Source organism: Halichoerus grypus, chromosome 15 (genome assembly GCF_964656455.1).
Source record: "Halichoerus grypus chromosome 15, mHalGry1.hap1.1, whole genome shotgun sequence".
NCBI lineage: Eukaryota > Metazoa > Chordata > Mammalia > Carnivora > Phocidae > Halichoerus > Halichoerus grypus.
In genome coordinates this window covers 59,616,199-59,632,615 of record NC_135726.1, presented here as the reverse complement: position 1 = coordinate 59,632,615, position 16,417 = coordinate 59,616,199, and the positions used below count along the sequence as shown (strand labels likewise).

Here is a 16,417-nt window from a genome sequence, read left to right as displayed (position 1 = left end):
TGGACTCTTTTAGGTATATGAAATGCACAAAACACCAAAAGAATTTTGCCCTCGTAGAACCTACATTCTGGGTGAGAAAACAGCAATGTTCCTAACTTCCATAGCATGTTAGAAGGGAATAGGTTCTGTGGAAAAGAGAAAAGCAGGACAGCGGTGAAGAAAAACACAGGAGAGGGAGGAGTCCCAACATTAAGACTGTTCGCATTAGGGCTGGTATGGATGATGTGTCTGGCATGTATTTTATTTTATCTTATTTTATTTTTTTTTTAAAGATTTAATTTATTTATTTGAGAGAGAGAGAATGAGAGACAGAGCATGAGAGGGAGGAGGGTCAGAGGGAGAAGCAGACTCCCTGCCGAGCAGGGAGCCTGATGTGGGACTCGATCCCGGGACTCCAGGATCATGACCTGAGCCGAAGGCAGTTGCTTAACCAACTGAGCCACCCAGGTGCCCTGGCATGTATTTTAAAGAGGTGAAAGAACAATCTATTTCTTCCTTTCTAATGCATATACGTATACATTTTTTCTTGCCATACAACACTAGATAGTTTCTGTAATGTTGAAGGCCAGGAGATCCCAATTATTTTTCTTTTGTCTCTGATCTTGGGTGAAATATTAACATCATATGTATGGCGTGTGTTGTAGAATTTTTTCAATGTTTAAGGAAAATCCATTCTATACTTTGTGGGTTTTTTTTTTTAAAGCCAAAGAATGGGTGAATTAGCATCAAATTATATTTTATGCATCATCTGAGTTGATTATGATACCATTTTGTATGAAGTGGTAAAACATATTGATTTTTGAATTTTTAAATTTTTCAGCTTTAAACTTACAGTAAGTACAAGAATAGTACAAAATACTCTTGTATAAATTCTACCCAGATTAAACAATTGTTTGTTTTGCATCTTTTGTTTTATTAGTCTCTCCCGGCATACATGTGCATATGTGGGTTTCTGAACAATCTGAATTAATGGGTAAATATATTGCCTCTGTACAAGTGAATGCTTCAGTGCATGCTTCCTAAGGGCACATCTTATATTATCAGAATATTATCATAATCAGGAAATTCAGTATTGGTAAAATACTATTATGTAATCCACAGGGCATGTTCAAATATTACCATTTGTCCTAATATTGCCCCTTGGTGTCTTTAGGGGTCCATGACCAAACCCAGAACGGCATGAGGCATTTTGTTGTCATTGCTCTCCACTCCTTTAATGAAAGTTAATTAGCCTTTGAGTTCCTTGGATATGATAGGTCATGAATTTTGTAGAATTTCCATCTGTTTCTCTGATGTTTCCTAATGATATTTTCCTTTTGCATTGTTTACACTGAAATCACAGAAGTGATACTGTATCTTCATAGTACTTCATATCAGGAGGCACATGGTGTCCATGTTCACCAATACGGATAGTAACTTCAGTCACTTCTGTATGTTTGTGTTCTTGACTTAAGAATTACTATTTCCCTTTATTTTTTGTAACATTTAAGAGTTTATTTGAGCAAAAATTGATTCAAATCGGGCAGCATCTAATCTGGCAGGCAGAAGGGAACTCCAAGGAGCTGTACAAAATGAAATACTTTTGGGGCGCCGGGGTGGCTCAGTTGTTAAGTGTCTGCATTCGGCTCAGGTCATGATCCCAGAGTCCTGGGATCGAGCCCCGCATTGGGCTCCCTGCTCAGCGGGAATCCTGCTTCTCCCTCTCCCACCCCCCCTGCTGTGTTACCTCTCTTGCTGTCTCTCTGTCTTAAAAAACAAAATGAAATACTTTTATAAGGGAGAAGGAAGTTAGGACAAAGAAGTCATCCTAGGCAAAAAGTGGGTTGGTTCCTACAAGGTCACCTTGCTTCAGGAGATGGCTGGAGTCCATCAGGCAAAGTACCTGACTAGTGCTGATCAGGAGATCCTGATGGTTTATGGTTCCATTTTTGGGAGAGCCAAACTGTAATGAAGTCTTGGTTTGGTGACATAGGGCTTAACATAAGGGACTCCATGTTGGGCCTTTGTTTTATTTCCCTTTATTTTTAGTATGTGATTATTCAGAAGATGTTTTGAAACTGCGTGAATATACTGATCCACATCAGTATTTCACCCCATAGTTTTAGCCACCACTGATGATTTTCAAATCCCAACAGTCTTCCCACATTTATTAGTTGGCATTCTACTTGGGAAGTAAGTTTCCCAACGGATTGTTCACTCATTTTTTATTAATATATGTCAGTATGGAATAATGCACACTTAAATATATAAGTGGGCCATTCATTGTGATGCTTAAATCTTCCCAGGTTGGGCTCAGGGGAGCTCCTTCCAGCTTGCTTCTTTGTCCCTTTTAACATCACCGTCACTGTGGGCACAACTTTCTGGTACAAAAGAGATTACAGTTTCATCTTATAACTTTCCTTATCCTACCAGGAATCAGTCTTTTCTTCAAGGAGGTTTTCTTCTTTTTGGTAGAGACCAGCATTGAGAATTCAAGAACTGGGTACGGGGTGTGCTGAAGGGCACATGTTAACCATTGCTTCTAGGTCACCTTTTGACTACATAGAGTGTACTTTATTGTTTTTTTTAAAGATTTTTTAAAAATTTATTTATTTGACAGAGACAGCGAGAGAGGGAACACAAGCAGGGGGAGCGGGAGAGGGAGAAGCAGGCTTCCTGCTGAGCAGGAGCCCGATGCGGGGCTCGATCCCAGGACCCTGGGATCATGACCTGAGCCGAAGGCAGATGCTTAACGACTGAGCCACCCAGGCGACCCTAGAGTGTACTTTCTTTTTTTTTAAGATTTTATTTATTTATTTGACAGAGAGACACAGCAAGAGAGGGAACACAAGCAGGGGGAGTGGGAGAGGGAGAAGCAGGCTTCCCGCTGAGCAGGGAGCCCGATGCGGGGCTCAATCCCAGGACCCTGGGATCATGACCTGAGCCGAAGGCAGATGCTTAATGACTGAGCCACCCAGGTGCCCCTAGAGTGTACTTTTAAAAAAATATTTTATTTGGGGCGCCTGGGTGGCTCAGACGGTTAAGCGTCTGCCTTCGGCTCAGGTCGTGATCCCAGGGTCCTGGGATCGAGCCCCACATCAGGCCCCCTGCTCAGCGGGGAGCTTGCTTCTCCCTCTCCCTGTGCCTGCTGCTTCCCATGCTTGTGCTCTCTCTCTCTCTCTGTCAAAAATAAATAAAATGTAGGGGAGGGGGGTGGGAGGATGGGTTAGCCTGGTGGTGGGTATTGAGGAGGGCATGTTCTGCATGGAGCACTGGGTGTTATGCACAAACAATGAATCACGGAACACTATATCTAAAACTAATGATGTAATGTATGGGGATTAACATAACAATAAAAAAATTAAAAAAAAATAAATAAAATGTTTAAAAAAATAAAAAATAAAAAATAAATAAAAATAAAAAATAAAAAATATTTTATTCATTTGAGAGAGAGTGTGAGTGGGGAGAGGGGCAGAGGGGGAGGAAGAGGGAAAGGGAGAGAATCTCAAGCAGACTCCTGGCTGATTGCGGAGCCCCACAAGGGGCTCGATCTCACAACCCTGAGATCATGACCTGAGCTGAAACCCAAGAGTTGGACGCTTAAACAACTGAGCCACCCAGGAGCCCCTGACTTCAGAGTTTATGTTCATAGATGCTACCCATGCCATGACAGAACCAAAACCACTGAAGTTCAGGAAATGTTTTAAGCTTTTTTAAAGTAGGCTCCACACCCAACATGGGACTAGAACTCATGACCCCAAGATCAAGAGTTACATGCTCTACCAACTGAGCCAGCCAGGTGCCCCAGTGTTTTAAACTTTTTTTTCCTTTTATTTAAAATTTAAATTCTAGTTAGTTGACATACAGTTCAATATTGGTTTCAGGAGTAGAGTTCAGTGGTTCATCATTTGCACATACCACCCAGTGCTCATCATAACAAGTGCCCGCCTTAATATCCATCACCCACCTCCCTCCACCAACCCTTGGGAATACACAAATAACTGTACAGTTTGAGGACTGACAAATGCATTTACCCATGAAACAACTTCCCAATCAAGGTATAGAACAAATCCATGATTCCAGAAAAGGCCCACATGCCTGATTCAGTAAATCTCTGAAAGTCAAATCGCTTTCCTTATTTTTTCATTGTAGTTGTCTGCTTTTTCTCTCATTGATATCTAAACTTTGCCTGTCCTGAGTTTTATGAAATGGAAATCTTTAATTGGAAATATTAACTATATTTATCAATTTTAATTAAGATTTTTTTACTTTCTCTGGATTTCTTAAAAAAGATTTTATTTATTTATTAGAATGAGGGGGGTGGAGGTGGGCAGAGGGAGAAGTAGGCTCCCCGCTGAGTAGGGAGCCCCAATGTAGGGGCTTGATCCCAGGACCCCAGGATCACGATCTGAGCTGAAGGCAGATGCTTAACTGACTGAGCCACCCAGGTACCTCATGGATTTTTAAATTAATTATCTAGTAACAAAATTATGCTCCTAGCATTTTTAAAAATTAGTTTTAGTTTTAAATTTATTCTTAGAGTGGCTGGACTCTGTCAGTATACGTGGTGTTATATATGAATCCACTATTACTTCTTATATAAAATGAGCCATTTTTGCAAATGACAGAATTCATTAAACATATGTATTTGCTACGTGCTATTTGTAAGACTTTCTGTGCAAGGGTTGCAGCATGAGAGACGATATTCATAAACACTTCCCCATGTGAAGAATAAATCCAGAGTGCAAACAAAATTGTATTTAAAATGCTATATCTAGGGGTGCCTGGGTGGCTCAGTTGGTTAAGTGACTGCCTTCAGCTCAGGTCATGATCCTGGAGTCCCAGGATTGAGTCCAGCATCAGGCTACCTGCTCAGCGGGGAGTCTGCTTCTCTCTCTGACCCTCCCCCCTCTCGTGTGCTCTCTCACTCTCTCTCATTCTCTCTCTCAAATAAATAAACAAAAAATCTTTTAAAAAATGCTGTATCTACCTTGGGCTGGAGGCTACTTAAAAAAATAAATAAATAACATATTAGGGGTGCCTGGATGGCTCAGTCGGTTAAGTGTCCAACTCTTGATTTCAGCTCAGGTCTTGATCTCAGGGTTGTGAGTTCAAGCCCTGCATTGGGCTCCATGCTGGGAGTGGAGCCTACTTAAAGATAAGATAAAATTTTTAAAATAAAATAAAATGGTAAACCTACCTATTAAAAAAAATGAGGCATAATAATGAGGGAATGAGACAGGGAAGGTCATATGGTTCTGTTTATGTATGGATTTGCCCAGAGAAGGCATCAATGGGAATGTAACTTTGAATAAGGATATAAAGGGGCTGGGCCAACAAGCTGTATAGAGAATGGGCATAGCGGAACTGAGAGACATGGACATCACTACTGATGAGCACAAAGGGGCTGAATGTGGGAAAACATAAAGCTATGAGCAGAGGTAAGGACTAGCCACTGGCTTGGTTCACAGTTATGAGTAAAGAAAGAGAAAGTGAAGAAGAGAGAAAATAAAAAGAGACAAAGGAGCTCACCAGAATGAGGATGGTGCAGGTGGTTCTGGCCTCAGGAGAAGACCTGAGGAAAAGGCTGTTGATATGAATGTGTTGCACCCACTGCATGTGCTTGAGCAGAACAAAGAGCATGATGCCGCTGGTGAAGATCAAGAGCCCTAAACATATAACATCAATGAAGAACATAGTGACTCCAAGAAGGGAGGCCACAGATCTGTCTGGCATGAGGAACAGTATCCCTTGCTTGTTTCTACACTTCTATTTTTGTCATTTGTTAGGCCAATCACTCTTGTAGAAATTAGGATGTTTACCAGGAGTTGCACAATCCAGCAGAAGGAACAGCAGAAACTTTGGGGATCTCATTCTGAGCTCCAGCCACCTAGAGATACTGGGGCCAAGTTTAATGGCCTGGAAACCACTGAGGAGGCAGGTGGTGCTGAGGGAAACCCCTCTGGCCACTTGGTGAAAATAGAAGACAAATTTACATCCAGCATCATCCAGGAAAGATTTCCATTCCAGAGCTGCCATTGTCTGAGGTACACTGTTAGAGAAAAGAGGCACGGAGTTTGCCAAGACCACTTGGTTGAGAATCAAGTCTGTGTGTGTCACCTTGTCTTTAGTAAGTAAAGCGAAGTTATAAAGACAGAGGAGTAAGGAGTTTCCCAGGATGCCCACTCCAGTCTGAGTGAGTAAAATAAGCCTTACCTCCAACTTGACAGAACCCATGGTATTAACTTCACAGCACACAAATTTTAACAGCAGTCATAGGAATCTGAGGACAGTTGAATTTTATAAGCATCCTCATGCTGCCTGCTGAGCAGAGAGTCTGATGCGGGGCTGGGTCCCAGGACCCCGGGATCATGATCTGAGCCGAAGGCAAATGCTTAACCGCTTAACCGCTCACCCAGGCGCCCCAGCTGGTGACATTTTAATGTGACACAGCTTTCATCTTGAAGAGGTTCTCACTCCACAATGATGGGAGGATGTTAAGGAACCAATTCCATTTTTCTTAAAATGGATAAATAGAGTCAATCATTTCTTCTATCTTTGCTGAACAGACTATATTTCAGGGCAGCCAAATAGATGATGAGGGACAGTTCTTCTGTATAAAATAATTCCAGGTACTAAATGCAGAAACAGTAATAGCATTAGAATATCAACTTTCTTGGGGCGCCTGGGTGGCTCAGTTGGTTGGGCAGCTGCCTTCAGCTCAGGTCGTGATCCTGGAGTCCCAGGATCGAGTCCCACATTGGGCTCCCCACTCAGTGGGGAGTCTACTTCTCCCTCTGACCCTCTCCCCTCTCATGCTGTCTCTCACTCTCTCTCTCTCAAATAAATAAATAAAATCTTTAAAAAAAAAAAAAAAAGAATATCAACTTTCTGGCGCATCACATGAAGTACTTCATCCAGGCAGTGATCATCCGCAGTAGCGGAAACCAGCGGATGAAGGCTGGTAGGAAACTGATTAACAGCACGTGTACCTCTGATCAAACTTCACAGCACGGGAAGGAAAACAGCTGGCCTGGCACCCCCGGGAAGGAGGCAATAAGGAGACAACTGCACTGCATACGAAGAGTCCTGGACAAACCTGAACCTGAATTACATCGGGTTTATATTTATAGGGCATATGGGGATATGTGTTAAACGACGTCAACATGATACGATAAACTAACAGGATGTTTGAAATCATTCAAGACAAATGATCCATTTTTATCCTCAAAAAATGAGAGCAGGAAGGGAGAAAAGGGAAGAGACTTCTTAGTTACAAGAAACTTCAAAGACAAAAAAACCCTAAACTTTATGTGGATACAATGTTGGGATCCTGATTCAAACAAACCAACTCCTTAAAAGAATTTTTGGAAGAAAATTAGGAGAGTGTGAACCCTGACTATTCAATGATATTACTGAATTATTGTTATTCTGGTAGGTGTGAAAAACATACTTACGTCCTCCCAGTGAAATAATTACATTGTTTGAAGGTACACTTGTGACTATTTGCTGTGGCGTGTAATGGTATATCTAAGTTTTGTGGGGTTTTTTGTAAAATACTCTATTAAGGGTAACATGGGAGGAGTAGAGACAAAATGACCGTGTGCTGGTATTTAATTGTTGACACTCGTCATTCATCCATGGATTTTTTTACACTATTTACTTTCATATATACTAGATATTTCCATTATATAGCAGCTTTCAAAAGCTTTTCTTTCCATCAATAATTTTATTCCATTGACGTGATATTTTTGTTTCACTTTAAGGTGATATATATTATACTCTGTCTTTCATTTTTAAATCTTTTATCTTAAAATACTGATAATTGTCCTCCCAACAGCAGGAAACTCAAAGTAATTCTGTGTCCAGAAAGGCCTGGAGAAGGTAAAAACTGCCAAAGATAGAAGAGCTTCTAAACTCAGCTAGTTATTCAAATATCTTAACAATTACATTTTTTCAAAAACACCTATGAGTCAGATTGTTGTAAGATACCTCCTGTGGTAGGCAGACTGATGATACGTGCACACTCTAATCCCCAGAACTGTGGATATGTTACCCTACATGGCAAAAGGGGATTTGCAGACACGAACAGAGCTAAGGACTTCCCATGGAGGAAATCTTCTGGGCAGCAGATAAGAGCATATTCAATCTTAGATAAAGATGTGTATACCAAACTAAAATAACTGGAAAAAATACCAAATTCAACAACATTTTAAGGATAGACTTTCCTATGAAGAACTTTTCCTTCTTCTGAAATGAACCAAATATTCATATTGGACAATGAAATATGGGGATATTCTCAAACTGATTAGGATCAAGACAGCCACATCAAATGCTGCCAAATTGACTCACTAATTTCCTGGTGGGGTCAATTCACTGTAAATCAAGATTTAAATGTCCAAGCCTGAAAGCTGAAGTAGTTGTTTCCTTGAGAAACACAAGAGAATCACTAAAATATATTAGATTTATAACATAGTCCAGGACACAGAAATGTGCTAGAGATACCATTGTAAATCAACACATTTCCTGTCTGTAGGAAATAGTCTCTTTAAAAAAAAAAGATTTAAGAAAAATTATCTTGTGCAAAGTTAATAGAAATTTAGCAAAACAACATTAAATCTATGTTTGTGTAAAGGATATTGAAGCAAAATTAAAACCTTTAATATATTAGAATCAGGATGAAATAACAGCAAAGAAACACTGCAGACTGAAATAGAAATTCTGCAAATAATTCAATTCACAAAATACCTTATGTAATGTAATACCAGTTGAATAGCAATTTTTCCAAAATCCCACTAGTAATTACAAAATATTTCTAATTAATAAATAAAATGTAAAGTATTCAATGAAGAGAACTGGCCCTGACAAACAAAATATATTAACAAGTTTTTATGCCAAATGGGTGAAGGGAGGGGGAGGTACAGGCTTCCAGCTATGGAATAAATAAGTCACAGGAATAAAAGGCAGCATAGGGAATATAGTCACTGATAAGGTAACAATGTTGTACAGTGACAGACAATAGCTACAGTTGTAGTAAGCACAGCATAACATACAGACTTGTCCACACACCTGAAACTAATGTAACATTGTGTGTCAACTACACTCAGAAAAAAAAAAAAGACAAAAAATTGAGGATTATTTCAATGGTAGAGAACAGGGAGCCTGTGAAACAAACGATTGGTGATAGATGATGGCTAGATGGATGGATAGCTAGCTAGCTAGATGGATGATAGATAAGTGAGAGATAGATAAGTGACAAGTGACAGGTGATAGATGGAGAAAAAAGAAAATTTAGTGAACATACGGCATTAAAATATTTGAGTATTTAATTGAAACACAGAGGTAAGTTTTTACCTGGTACATCAGAGTTTTAGAAAATAATATACTCGATCTAAAATATCCTGCTATATATTTACAATGTGGAATAGGGCAAATCATTACTACATATAGCACAGACCAGAGGACACTTAATTAAAACTGAAATAATAGTGAAATTACTAATATGCCACAAGCAAATTAAAATGAAACTTAAAGAAAATATTTAAATATGGAATATTTAAAAGAGGAAACTATCAATAATCTCCTGGTACTGATATTAATCAGTTGGGTTAACCAAAAAAATGCTGTAATGTATAGGAACAGACAGGATTAAAAAATAATAAACTCAGAAGGCATGTTCGTAATGAGCAGAAAATTGCAAACAAAAATGATGCTCGATTATGTTCAACTATAACATATTAATTTGCTCAGATTGTATTTTGGATCAAATCCCTGTGATTTAAATTTTACATATTTTTCATTCTCTATCACAAACCATAATTGATCAAACATGACTTAATATTTGGAATCCTTTCAAATAGCCTGAAAATTTAAAGATGTCAAAAACCTGAGTGGAGAATATTCAAAGGTTTATATGATATCTAATCTGGTATGATTTTATAACCCATTTTTACCTCAATTGCATTTTTAAAGCCTCTTCACTTTTCATGTTTTTGGAGACATGCAATTTAGGATTTACAGAAATAAGACTTTTTTGGCAATACATGTCAGTAGTTGTCATTACATTAAATCACATTTGACAATTTATTGTCATAAAGGGCTTCATAGTATTCCCTCATTATTCTTTTAATACCTATAGAATCTGTAGTGATGTCACTTCTAACATTTCTGACATTGGAAATTTGTGTATTCCCCTCTTTTTTGTATGATCAGTTTGGATAGAGGTTCATCAATTTATTGATCTTAAAGCCTTGGGTTTCACTAATTTTCTCTAGAGTTCTTCATTTTCTATTGCATTCATTTTTATTTTATCTTTATTATTTTCTTCTGCTTTCCCTGGATTTCATTTCTCTTTTTCTGGTTTCTAAAGGTGGAAGCTGAGATCCTTGATTTGAGACCTTTCTTTTTTTAAAGTAGGTTCCACACCCAATGTGGGGCTCAAACTCACCACCCCGAGATCAAGAGTCACATGCTCCACCGAATGAGGCAGCCAGGCGCCCATAGACCTTTATTTTTTTTTCTGTGTGTTTTTTTTTTTTAAGATTTTATTTACTTATTTGACAGAGAGAGACACAGCGAGAGAGGGAACACAAGCAGGGGGAGTGGGAGAGGGAGAAGCAGACTTCCCGCGGAGCAGGGAGCCCGATGCGGGGCTCGATCCCAGGACCCTGGGACCATAACCTGAGCCAAAGGCAGATGCTTAACAACTGAGCCACCCGGGCATCCCTACACTGCCAGCATTTTAAAAATCCATTATCTAAATGATTAATATCCATAGTGAGGTCGTGCTTAATATTGTCCTCCTTTATAATCTACATAGTTAAATAACTTCTTTGTATTTAAGTTTAATTAATTTCTGGTACATCTGTATTTATCTCTACTTTCATGTTAATGAAATAAAATGGCCTCTGATTTGGGCCATGCATAGTAATGATGTATCAAAACAAATTTATAAAAATATACCCTAGCATTTTTACATGGCAGATTTGACATTTTTATGTTAAGATAGAGTGTTATTTAATTCTAAGATGAGAGCAAGAAATTTACCCCTACTATTTCAAATAAATCTCCAAGCAGTTTAGCCATGTATTAAATAGCTTTCCCAAATACTTGATGATTTACTTTCACCAGATACGGTTTTTGGTTTATTGACCCCATTCTGTGCCATTGATCTGTATACTTCTTCAGCAGTGATGAGTTGTGGGTAATGCTCTTTGTATCTGGACTAGCAAGTTCTCTTCATTGAACTTAAGTGTAAATATATGGATGATATAAAATACATTATGTAATATGGAATGCATTTAATATATAGTATATAATTACATATGTTTATATTTTTTGTTCTTTTGTAGTATTAGAAAAATTTAGGGGCACCCGGCTGGCTCAGTCGGTAGAACATATGACTCTTGATCTCAGGGTGGTGAGTTCAAACCCCATGTTAGGTGTGGAGCCTACTTAAAATAAAAATTAAAAAAAAAAAAGAAAAGGGATGTCTGAGTAGCTCAGTTGGTTAAACGTCTGACTCTTGATTTTGGCTCAGGTCATGATCTCAGGGTCATGAGATTGAGACCCTTGTTGGGCTTCAGACTGGTCATGGAGCCTGCTTAAGATTCTCTCTCTCGGGGCGCCTGGGTGGCTCAGTTGTTAAGTGTCTGCCTTCGGCTCGGGTCATGATCCCGGGGTCCTGGGATTGAGCCCCGCATCGGGCTCTCTGCTCGGCGGGAAGCCTGCTTCTCCCTCTCCCACTCCCCCTGCTTGTGTTCCCTCTCTCACTGTCTCTCTCTGTCAAATAAATAAAAAAATCTTAAAAAAAAAAAAAAAAGGATGAATACCCAACTTTAAAAAAAAAAAAAAAGATTCTCTCTCTCTCTCTCCCTCTGCCCCTCCCCCGTCCCTCTCTCAAAAAAAAAAAAAAAGAAAAGGGAAAAGAAAAATTTATTAATTTTAACTTGAATTATATGAAAAAGATACTAATTGTGTTAATTAAATCACTTACAGCATTAGACTTTCTATCTTGGGATTAAGTCTGTCATGCTATTTTTTTAGTACTGATTTTAAGCTTTTAATAGGGCTTTAATTTTGCTTCAGTACTTCACTACCATTATTTAGCTTATTAAATTATTTAATTTACTAAAGAATATTTTAGTAGACTATTTGGTATTTGGCAAAACTGTATTATCTTTAGTGAGATATCTTTCTTTATAATTGTACAGACAATATTTCCTACATACAGAAAACTGGTTGATTTCTGATTATTTTCATAGCAAATACATAAATGTTAAACTATGTTATTAATTCTAACATTTTATGTGGTCCTATAGTGCCTCTGAGATATGCAGGCATTTCAGCTCTCAATAATATATTTCCACTTAAAATAAATATATCTTGGGGCGCCTGGGTGGCTCAGTTGGTTAAGCGACTGCCTTCGGCTCAGGTCATGATCCTGGAGTCCCGGAATCGAGTCCTGCATCGGGCTCCCTGCTCGGCAGGGAGTCTGCTTCTCCCTCTGACCTTCCCCCCTCTCATGTGCTCTCTCTCTCACTCTCTCAAATAAATGAATAAATAAAATCTTTAAAAATAAATAAATAAATAAATAAATCTCATAGCTATTTTCCCTGACTTATTGAAATGCCAGGAAATTGGAGTCAATAAGGGACCAGCATAGTCCTCTTATTTCTGATCAATTTGGGAATATTTCCATATTTCTCCATTCAGTACCAAACAGAGTATTTCTTGAAGAAAACCCATTCTTAGGGAAGCCTCCCCTTAAAATCTTGTTGAATTTCATTTTATATTAATATACTTTAGATCTCTGCTTCTTTTTCCATCACTGATAAGGTTTTTTATCTGAGTAAAATCATTGACTTGCCACAAAGGCTCATACAAAACAGACCTAGTTTGGATACCTGCTCCCAAAGAGTTTTCTTAATGTTATTATTCCTTTCTTTTAAATAGTATGGAAATTTATTAAGCTAGATTCCTGACATTTAGAATTATGTGAAAATCTGATACATTTCATTAAATGATGAGCACACGAGCCCCTGTATATTCGGCAGCTTTTACCTTTTTAGTTTCCAAACTGCTCATTTATCTGGTCCCTCTGGATACAGACATCATTTGATTTTTAGAGTCCTGTCTAAAGACAGAAAAACATTTATAGTAAGAATAAAGTAATTTAACATTTAATGAAACACTAAGAATAAAAAGTATATTGTCTCAGGTTGAAAAATATTGCCTTAAAGACATAAAACTTAGAAAATATTATTAAGAGAAGAAAATGTTTTTAAAAACTGGCACAATGGAATATTCCAAATATATGTGAAAGGTGATACCATAAGGCTCATAGACTTATTACCAGCTTCAACAGTTAATTATCAGCACACAGTCATTTCATTTCATCTACACTGCTACCCACATTATCCACACTGGATTATTTCACAAAAAAATTATATATATCATTATATTCTTGAGTAAATAATCAAGAACATACTTCCACACAATGATATGGGATCTAAAGATGGTATTCATTCATTAAGGAGGACCTGAATACCTTTATAATACCTACAACAGTAACAAAAACTCAATAATATCATTAAATAACAGTAAGAGCTCATGTTTTCCTTATTTCCTCAAAAAAACCCACTAATAATCATTTAGATCAGGATCTAATCGACGTACCCCCATATAATTTGTGGGTTATTTTTTTAAGATTTTATTTATTTATTTGTCAGGGAGAGAGAGTGAGAGAGCACAAGCAGAGGGAGAAGCAGGCTCCCTGCTGAGCAAGGAGCCCAATGCATGATTTGATCTCAGGACCCTGGGATCATGACCTGAGCCAAAGGCAGACGCTTAACTGACCGTCCCACCCAGGCGTCCCTAATTTGTGTTTTTCTATTAAGAGTCTGGCAAATAATAAGTCCTCCTTTTTTTCCCATTCTTATAAAAAAGAAAATAAATGGATCATTTATCTAGAATAATTTAAGACATACTATTAACTTATTGCATCACACTGATGTTGTTTCACACACTGTCCCAGACAGCCACTAAATGTATAATTTTTGCTAATGGTTTACTCAAATTCTAGTTCAGTTTATTGTGAAGGATACTTCAGAGGTAGTACAGTTCCTGCTTACTGCCTCCCACTGGAAGAAGTTTCTCACAGCTTTCTTGCTTGATGGTTTAACAAGATGTTTCAAAGTCATTTTCCTCACACTGACTAGGAATTGTCAAATTTTTATCAAGATGTCTTACACTTTTTTAGTGAGAAATTGCATTTAGAGGTCACAGTCTGGAGAATGGAGGTGGTAGTTGCTCAGGGCGTGGGTCGTAATATCTGTACCTGTTCATGTCTCTCTATATTTTAAGTCAAATACAGACTGGTTAATGTTGATTTTTTTCAAGGAAATGAACAAATATATTACCTTAAAACAGTTTGCTTTTCTATTTCTTTTATTTTTTCCTAAAAGTCTTGGTTCTCAAGTATATTAATATTCTTATTCCATCATTTTAAAAAAAACTATCATTTTACTAAAAAATATGATATTGGATACCAGTTCACAATTTCTTGGCTGGTGTTTTCTCTGAATATATCCCAATAAAAATAAACAGACAAAATTATTTTTTTAAGTTTCTCAAAAGTTATTTATATGGATTGGTCACAAACTTCACACATAATGATGTTTGCATACATACACACAAATATATATCTTAAAATTCATTTTGACATTGAAAGTAATAGGTTATTCTAGTATACGTTGGTTTTATGTTGTTTGATAAATGTGTAAAGTATTTCCATTTTTACAATAGTCAAAATATAATACAAGGTCAGTTGAGAGAAGTCTAACCTTCAACTTTCTCTGCCCCATGAGGCCATTATTTTTATAAGTTTTTTGTTAATCCTTCCATAGTCCTCTTCAAACACTGTATTTATTTATATTCATATTTATACTTAAATTTATACTGCTATTCTTTGCATTCTTAGAAAAATAGACCCTAGTTCACATGCTCATCTGCATCTCACTTTTTTTTCACATAAGAATATATCCTGGAGGTAACTCCATACCTGCAGTGAGGAATTCCTCCATGTTTACAGCTGCAGAGAGCCAGGGCCCGTTATACTCAATGTTTACATTATTTCCAAAGCAGAACATTGGTAGTGACCCTCACACACATACTCTTAATGTTCATTTACAGTGAGAAAGCCTGTGTTAGGCTTAATGCTGGAATTGCTGGGCGAGATGATGATAACAAATTTTTGTTATTTTTAATTCTTCTGACTTCAATTAAGATCAAGTTCCACTAGATTTTGCTGTGATCAGTTCTGTCAACTTGGAAATGGGGATTTTCTTCCTCTGCCAGGGTTTGGCATCATGGGTAATTCTTCACTCCTTTGTCTTTATAACTTCATTCTGCTTACTGGATACAGTAAGGGCCTTTTTAGATCTTGTCCAAAAGGGCAGGTGGTGATTTATGGAATCGCAGAGTTGCTTTGATGCCTCACCAGCAGTACTTCTGGGAACTGTCCTCTGGAAGTTGGGAGTGTTTGGGAAAGCTATTCTTGAGGGTCAGAGGTAGGCCACTTTAAAACTTCTCGGGGATGGTGGTGTTGGGAAAGCTGCTGGCTACCACGCACAGCAGGACCTGGGAGCTGGAGACTCACACTGAGACTTCTCTGTCATTCAGTGGTCCAGCTGTGCGCTCACCCACAAGGTACAGATTTCATCCTGCGATATGCTCTCTGACTGCTCTACCTCGGGCCTAGAGTTCCTTGTATCTGATAATCCTGTACTCTTCAGAGTTCTCGCTACTTCTTACCCTCCAATCCCTTGTTATTCCAGTCCTCTCTTTCTTTAAACTTTCCCTGTTCAAATTATGGCACAACAGTGACTCACGGACCTCTCCACTTCCTCTGTTCCCCTTAGTCTATATACAATACAAAGGCCAGAGTGATCCTTTTAATATACAGGTTGGATCATGCCCCTCTCTATTCCAATACTATGTACACAATGGCTTACCATTTCACTTAGAGAAACTCCAAATTCTTTACAATGGTCTAGAGTGCCCTACATGACCTGGCTCCCTTAGCCCTTCAGCCTCAAAGCTTTACACTTACTCCCTTCATAGTTGTGCTCCGTTCTCACATTTTCAGCAAAGATCCAGTCATGATCCTCTCCTTCAGGCAGTAGTCTGGTTATTTCATCTGTGTGCAACATCCTCCCAAATACGCAAATCCCTTACCACTCAAATATTTGCTCAAATGTCACGCCCCTGTGAGACCAACCCTGATCACCATATTTTACATTGCCATCCACTCTATTGTACACGCTCATCTTTACCTGAATTTTCTACTGTCTGTATTTGGGTGACATAACTTTACAACTTACTATTAACCCCAATATTTCTTTCATTATTTGTTCTCTGTTTCCATCAATTAGAATGT

The 16,417-nt window shown here is 38.1% G+C and overlaps 2 protein-coding genes across 4 annotated transcripts in view; both read right to left on the bottom strand.

Moving 5' to 3' along the window:
* LOC118535578 (zinc finger protein 586-like) overlaps positions 1-16,417 on the bottom strand; it is a 56,750-nt gene that overhangs the window by 17,516 nt on the left and 22,817 nt on the right. For 2 of the 3 annotated variants that reach the window (XR_004917244.2, XM_078063053.1), the window contains one exon: positions 13,042-13,114. The exons of the other annotated variant lie outside the window; for it this stretch is intronic. Coding sequence is in view for 1 of the 2 variants with exons in the window: in XM_078063053.1 (XP_077919179.1) it covers positions 13,103-13,114 (12 nt within the window). In the remaining variant the exon portion in view is untranslated. The remainder of the gene's footprint in view (positions 1-13,041; positions 13,115-16,417) is intronic. 3 annotated transcript variants of the gene reach the window in all.
* On the bottom strand, positions 3,410-6,534 carry LOC118535585 (vomeronasal type-1 receptor 1-like). The gene is given in 3 exon segments (XM_078062357.1): positions 3,410-5,714; positions 5,717-5,838; positions 5,840-6,534. Coding segments are annotated over 3 exon segments (786 nt in total). The 5' UTR covers positions 6,217-6,534; the 3' UTR covers positions 3,410-5,427.